At 39.4% G+C, this 8,007-nt stretch overlaps 1 protein-coding gene across 3 annotated transcripts in view; it reads left to right on the top strand.

Annotated features, from left to right (window-relative positions):
- The window catches only part of LOC110467148 (AP-1 complex subunit mu-1-like), a 17,757-nt gene extending 13,517 nt beyond the window's left edge, over nucleotides 1-4,240 (top strand). For all 3 annotated transcript variants that reach the window (XM_021524095.1, XM_021524096.1, XM_021524094.1), the window contains exons 9-11: nucleotides 883-1,041; nucleotides 1,660-1,785; nucleotides 2,304-4,240. In XM_021524095.1, the coding sequence (XP_021379770.1) occupies nucleotides 883-1,041; nucleotides 1,660-1,785; nucleotides 2,304-2,402 (384 nt within the window). In that variant the 3' untranslated portion in view covers nucleotides 2,403-4,240. The remainder of the gene's footprint in view (nucleotides 1-882; nucleotides 1,042-1,659; nucleotides 1,786-2,303) is intronic.
- The last annotated feature ends 3,767 nt before the right edge of the window (nucleotides 4,241-8,007 follow it).

Genomic DNA, 8,007 nt, shown 5'->3' with positions numbered 1-8,007 from the left:
ATATGTATGGGTACAAACAACGCCTGTTGCAGTTGGAACCCCGTAGACACCAAAACACGTCCGTAAACACGGCCGGCTGAAGGAATTATGAAGTGGGAAGCATGGCTTGGTGTCTTATCACGTGCGTGAATACTGCCGTCTGATTGGTGGGTTTCCCAGGGGTTCCCCATGGGGGGAAAAATTCTTTATTTACGTATGTAAAGAGCCAAGTAAGGTTGGAATATGCATTATAATGACTGTGTAACGTATTTTGAAATAGAAAGTCGTTTGAAAGTTCTAATGCAGATTTTTAATTTTGATGGATTTGGGGGCCAAAAAAGGCCAAAACCATACCCAGTCCTTTTCGCTGTCTTTATTTTCATTTTTTTTTCATACTTGGAAAAAACCCACAAGGTTTATGGTTTAAGAAATCAACAATACAGCATAGCATGTATTTTACATGGTTCTTTAAAAGGATCATGTGAAAATATTTCATTTTTGAGAGTAATTCCTTTGATTATTTAAACAATGGGGGGGAGGGGGGCTTTACTGTATGTAATGTATCATGTTCAATACAAAAAGTTACTTTTGTAAAAATATTTCTGAAAATATTTCATGTAGACTCCTATCTTTATCCTGAAATCAACTGAAATGAATTTGTGCATTGATATAAAAATTCCTCATGCCAAATCTTAAGCTGATTTTATTATGCGAGTTCAAGGAAAAAACTTGTAAAATTGATTAACAGTCCTTATTTTATGAGAATGAACTATTGATAATAAATTGATCAAGGTGTTTTTTTTAACATAGATCTTCACTAGTCTACACAGTTATAGTAGAGGTAGATGGACTAATGAATCTGAACTCCGAGTGAATCTGGTACATGTTTGTATATTTTTACAGGCCAAAAGCCAGTTTAAGAGACGGTCCACTGCTAACAACGTGGAAATCGTTATACCAGTACCAAAGGATGCAGACAGTCCAAAGTTCAAAACCACCGTTGGAAACTGCAAATATGCCCCCGATTTAAATGCAGTGATCTGGACCATCAAGTCTTTTCCAGTAAGTATTGTAATGGTTTACTTTCCTCTGTGCATCAATCATGGGTTTTGTTTGCATATTTATCACCTACCTGAGTTTTGTTTGTCCATGTTCTGTCTTGACCACCTTCCATCGTTCCTTCCATCCAAAACTTTATCCGCAGCATGTCTTTTAAACAATTTCACATGAAGTTACCAAACTAGATTACAGGTATATCGTGTTATTACCTGATGATACGACATTGGACACAAACAATAGCTTCCTTGATTTTAACGTTGGTAATTAACTGACGGGGGACTACAGATTGAAATACAATGCTTTATTTTGTTACAAATACATTATTACATCGTTAAGCACTTTTAATAGGCCTGTTCCGGTAACTAGAAATACTCAGAACATCTACGAATTCTATTTCAAATTCTGTGAAAACCTCCACTACACTATCAGGTTACTAAATTCATGGATAATTCAAATTTGTCCCAAAAGATTTAATTTGTAAATCTGGATATCTATCTTAACTTGTTATTTATTCGGTGATACAGGAAGAAATCACTTTAAAACATAGTATCATTTAATTCCATACATTTGTACTGTCAATCAAGTATAATTGAGTTTTTGGGTGTATCACTTTGTATCCAGGGAGGAAAAGAGTACCTGATGCGAGCACACTTTGGACTGCCAAGTGTACAGGCAGAGGAGACTGAGGGAAAACCACCCATCCACGTCAAATTTGAGATTCCATACTTCACTGTGTCAGGCATTCAGGTGGGTAGCTGTACTGTGGTCAAGATTTATGAACGCTGTAGAGAGTGGTCAATGCACTCAATTTCAATTTTAAATTTCTGTCACATGAACATTAAACTGTCAACTGTCAATTTAAGTTTTAGACGTAATCATTGAGATTGGTGGTATGTCTGAAGATTTTGTTGTGTTGACTATACGTTTAAGTATTAGACATATACATTGAGATTGGTGGTATGTCTGAAGATTTTGTTGTGTTGACAGCTTCCTCTGTCTCATCAACAGTTTAAATCATATACTGCTATCTGAGAGTTAAAAATGCTAAGCAACAAAATGAGAGTCCATCTTACCAGCTGCTAGTTCTATAGGAAACAAAAACTAACGTTTCGAGATGTAGATATTGACAAGGGAAGTAACTCTTTGCCAGAAAAACTCCTTTTGATTTCATATATCAAAGAGAGTAACTTCAAGTAAACTCTTACTTGTGATTATAACTGGTGCAGTGGTATTTGTAGTAACATACTTTATATCTTATTTCACAGGTTAGGTATTTGAAGATTATTGAGAAGAGCGGCTACCAGGCACTGCCCTGGGTACGGTACATCACCCAGAACGGGGACTATCAACTAAGGACTCAGTGATTATGATGTTAGATGCCTGGGGAAAACATGCCAGGAAGCTATAACTTATCATAGCACACCAAGTGCTTCTTCTACTGCAACATGGTTGTCTGAGTTACTGTTTCTTCATCATTGCCATGGCATGCTGTTCCATGGTATATATATTTATACAGGTCTTACTTAGAACATCACGATGATGGGTTCTTATTACATGTACCACAATTTGTATAGAATCACTTCTGGACGATTAAAGTCTATCTATCGGTTAAACTTAAATTTTAGAATGATATGTTTACAGCATAACATTGTACGTCATCTAAAAGTTTGGAAAGTCGAGAGCTGACCAAAAATCTGTGAAAATCAGATTTCTTTGGAGATTTTATTTTATTGTTAATATTTTTGAGTATCGATAATATAATATCACTGTCATGTTTTGATAACCATTTTTCAGGATCATCAGATGGATTTCTTTGTATGTAATTTGTCATATATGAAGTGTTCTTCTAAGTCATTCCAGTTGCATGTAGGGAAAATATCTGTGATTCCATCGGAAATATCTTTGTTGCCTCATTGATAGGGTTAATCTGTGATGATGGCCTTGCAAACACTGCAAATACTCTTACCAGTAGGTTTGTACTTAAAGGTCCTTAAATTAGTCAAAAGTCTGGAATAAGCTTCATCCCTAAAAAAAGACCTTAAAAGTACTAAAATATAATAGAAATCCTTTTCGGTGATCACTTCGGTGATTTTGTGTGGGAAATATTGTTGGGGGATGGGTAAGATGAATAAAACATTGACGGCAATATATGGCTATATAAGGTGATCTACAAATGTATGATAAAATTGGAAGTGTGGGAATTAAAGTAGAAAATATAAAATAACCTTTAAGATATTTATTACAGCCTAAAAAATTCCCCCAAAAATTATGTTTGAATGATCTCTTTTGACCTTTTCCGTTAGAAATAAGAAAAACACCAAGTATGGAGTAATAACATGTAGTGTTAAAGACCACAGTCATGGCAATATAATTTACATTGCCAATCTACGCGAAAAATGCTTGAGATTATATGTCACGTCCTGCGAGTCCCTATTAAATATCCAAAGTTTATATTGATGTGGCAATGTCCTGTACAGGTAAATACCCATACTATTTATTCATGTTGTTTGAACTTGGAAGAAAATATTAGCTCAAACAGGTTGAATTTGATTATGAATGTATTGATAACCAGTGAATAGAGAGTTCATTATTTGTCCAGCGGTTTTTAAATTGCCCGTTAGCCTCATCTCTATGTCATTCTTAGCTTAGTATTTTAATACACAGGAATATATGTCGTCTACAGTTAAATATGGGAAAAGCTTTCTGATAATGTTATAACCTGCAGAGATGCAGAAAATGTTCTGTTCATAAAATGGCAAATTATTCCGTTTGGTATTGCCAGTGAAATATATCAGTTTAAATATACCAATACATTTTATTTATCCTCTTGCTAAGCAGATTAAAAAATAGGTACAATTGCTTAGGGAAAAAAGACAAAAGAATTGCTTTGTTTGTCTATTTATAGACAAAAAAATCTGTAAAAACTTTTTAAACTATAGACACTGTACATTGTGGTCTGCAAGACTGAGATCTGATCAATATATAATTGAAGCAATTATAAATACCTACATTCTGATGTACTGTCATCTTGTCTAATATTAGAATGTGTTGCTATGGAACTGTCATCATTTAGAATGTTGTTGCTATGGCGTTGGATTATTATGTATATTTGGTTTGCTTAATTGTGGTATGCACATGGTGCATTCAATCCAATGTTGATTGCAGTCATGGTGTAAACAAATAAATAAATCACTTTACCTGATTTGTATTGTGTTGTCTATCAATTTTTTCATCTTGACATCAGCTGTTGAATGTACAATTTTGTTTGTTGGGGTTAAAGGTCCTCTCAACACCTAAGAACATATGATGACAGTGTTCATGGCTGATGGAGTCAGTCATGTGCCACTGTAAAGTGTAATCTCACTATAAGTTACTCACGGGCCACTGTAAAGTGTAATCTCACTATAAGTCACTCACAGGCCACTGTAAAGTGTAATCTCACTATAAGTCAGTCACGGGCCACTGTAAAGTGTAATCTCACTATAAGTCAGTCAGGGGCCACTGTAAAGTGTAATCTCACTATAAGTCAGTCACGGGCCGCTGTAAAGTGTAATCTCACTATAAGTCAGTCACAGGCCACTGTAAAGTGTAATCTCACCATAAGTCAGTCAAAGGCCACTGTAAAGTGTAATCTCACTATAAGTCAGTCAAAGGCCACTGTAAAGTGTAATCTCACTATAAGTCATTCAGGGGCCACTGTAAAGTGTAGTCTCACTATAAGTCAGTCAGGGGCCACTGTAAAGTGTAATCTCACTATAAGTCAGTCACGGGCCACTGTAAAGTTTAGTCTCACTATAAGTCAGTCACGGGCCACTGTAAAATGTAATCTCGCTATAAGTCAGTCACGGGCCACTGTAAAGTGTAATCTCACTATAAGTCAGTCAAAGGCCACTGTAAAGTGTAATCTCACTATAAGTCACTCATGGGTCACTGTAAAGTGTAATCTCACTTTAAGTCAGTCAGGGGCCACTGTAAAGTGTAGTCTCACTATAAGTCAGTCACGGGCCACTGTAAAGTGTAGTCTCACTTTAAGTCAGTCATGGGCCACTGTAAAGTGTAGTCTCACTATAAGTCGCTCACGGGCCACTGTAAAGTGTAATCTCACTATAAGTCAGTCACAGGCCACTGTAAAGTGTAATCTCACTATAAGTCACTCATGGGCCACTGTAAAGTGTAATCTCACTATAAGTCACTCACAGGCCACTGTAAAGTGTAATCTCACTATAAGTCAGTCACGGGCCACTGTAAAGTGTAATCTCACTATAAGTCCCTCAGGGGCCACTGTAAAGTGTAATCTCACTATAAGTCAGTCCCAGGCCACTGTAAAGTGTAATCTCACTATAAGTCAGTCACGGGCCACTGTAAAGTGTAGTCTCACTATAAGTCACTCACAGGCCACTGTAAAGTGTAATCTCACTGCAAGTCACTCACAGGCCACTGTGAAGTGTAATCTTACTGAAATGTCATAACTTAAGAGGTGATAGCATGATACTCCACCAGGTCACAGTATACTGACTACAAGAGGCCTATGGGCCTTAACCGTCACCTGATTTATGTAAAAACTGATGTTATCAATGTTGCCAAATGAAAGAGAAATCATTTTGTAACAAAGGTAACTTGAACTACATGTAATGCAAAAGTAGTGTGAAATATCTGGGTATTATATGTACTATGTACAAACGGTGGTTCTGTCAGTCAGCTGAATTGGTAAAGCACCTTAAGACTCTTCCATCTATGAAGAGTATTTGATTCTACCATATCTGGGTCTTGAGAAGAAGATTTTTGAATTTTTTGTCAATTTGACCCTTTTTGGCTCAGGCCCCTGGGGATCAGTCAGGGCTGATTTGTGCATACCATCAAACTGCTAACCAAGTTTGAATTAATTCCAATGGAAATTAAACAAATGCTGGTCCAAAATGTGATTTCCCTATATACACTTTAGTAAAGTTTATCCCCTCATCAGGGGGAAATGTGAGAACCCAGGGTCATGAAATTAATAATTTTGGTAAAGCACCTTAAGACCCTTCTATCTATGAAGAGTATTTGATTCTGCCCTATCTGGGTATTGAGAAGAAGATATTTGAAATTTTAGTCAATTTGACCCTTTTTGGCCCCGCCCCTCAGGCCCCTGGGGGTCAGTCAGGGCTGATTTGTGCATACCATCAAACTGCTATCCAATACTGATAATGCTAATCAAGTTTGAATTAATTCCTATAATAAAGATTACCCCCTCCCCAGGGGGAAACGTGAGACCCCATGGTTATGAAATTCACTATTTTGGTAAAGCACCTTAAGACCATTTGATTTATGAAGAGTATTTGATTCTACCCTATCTGGATGGTTTTTGAAATTTTAGTCAATTCAACCCTTTTTGGCCCCACCCCTCAGGTCCCTGGGGGGTGGGGGGGGGGGTGTAATATGTTCTCTCTTGTCCCTCTTCTGTCGGTGATACAAACAGGGGTCAGCGGCTTGCAAAATGCTCTCTGTGGTAACTACAGACGCGACAAGTATGGGATAAGAGTTCCCTCCTATTTTTTTATTGGTGGATTTTCTATCCCTAGTAGAGGGCACGAGCAAATCCCTAATTCTGCAGGGGTTTCCACATAAGTCGCCTATTATAATAGCATGCCCAGACTGGGCGACATATCAAAGTCTCTAAAAATAGTAATTGTTATCCTGCTCAACGCTTAGCATTTAGGATAATGGCAACAACTGGTTCACCCATTGTCAGTATAATGTCACCGGGCGGAATGTTGCGCTGGGTGCCTTCAGCATGGTATTTCAGTGAGATAGCACTATAAAGTTGGCATCAGATCTGCGGTATCACAAGGAGGCAAATAGACCAACATACCTTACCTCCGGCACACATGCATGCATACACAACACATGGAGGCAGGTCCTTAAATGACCGTAGCTGTTTATAGGACGTTAAACCCTATACGACCCAACAAATCCTCCAGAGGTTCCTTCTCATACTGTCTCTGAACCTATCCCAACATTTGATTCCTTCACAGGTTCCCTCTAGTCCATTGAGAGGTGCCTTCCCGTGCTGTGTCTGAACCTATCCCAACAGACGACACCACCATTTGATTCCTTCACAGTTTCCCTCTAGTTCCTCGAGAGGTTCCTTCCCGTGCTGTATCAGAGCCTATCCCTACAGACGACACCAGCATGTGGTTCCTTCACGGTTTCCCTCTAGTCCCTTGAGAGGTGCCTTCCCGGGCTGTGTCTGAACCTATCCCAACAGACGACCCCACCATTTGATTCCTTCACAGGTTCCCTCTAGTCCATTGAGAGGTGCCTGCCCGTGCTGTGTCTGAACCTATCCCAACAGACGACACCAACATGTGTTTCCTTCACGGGTTCCCTGTCGTCCCTCGAGAGGTTCCCTCCCGGGCTGTCTCTGAACATATACCTACAGACGACACCAACTTGTGGTTCCTTCACGGGCTCCCTCTAGTCCCTTGAGAGGTTCCCTCCCGTGCTGGCTCTGAACATATAACTACAGACGACACCAACATGCGGTTCCTTCACGGATTCCCTCTAGTTCCTTTAAAGGTTCCTTCCCGTGCTGTATCAGACCCTACCCCCTACAGACGACACCAACAGGTGGTTCCTTCACGGGTTCCCTCTAGTCCCTCGACAGGTTCCCTCCCGTGCTGCCTCAGAACCTATCCCCTCCAGACGACACCAACATGCGGTTCCTTCACGGATTCCCTCTAGTTCCTTTAAAGGTTCCTTGCCGTGCTGTCTCAGAACCTATCACTACAGACGACACCAACATGCGGTTCCTTCACGGATTCCCTCTCGTTCCTTTAAAGGTTCCTTCCCGTGCTGTATCAGAACCTATCCCCTACAGACGACACTAACATGTGGTTCCTTCACGGGTTCCCTCTAGTCCCTTGAGAGGTTCCCTCCCGTGCTGTCTCAGAACCTATCCCTACAGACGACACCAACATGCGGTTCCTT

Source organism: Mizuhopecten yessoensis, unplaced genomic scaffold (genome assembly GCF_002113885.1).
Source record: "Mizuhopecten yessoensis strain PY_sf001 unplaced genomic scaffold, ASM211388v2 scaffold11163, whole genome shotgun sequence".
In the NCBI taxonomy this organism is placed as follows: domain Eukaryota; kingdom Metazoa; phylum Mollusca; class Bivalvia; order Pectinida; family Pectinidae; genus Mizuhopecten; species Mizuhopecten yessoensis.
Note: the sequence above shows the minus strand (reverse complement) of the source record. Positions and strands in the feature narration are given on the sequence as shown.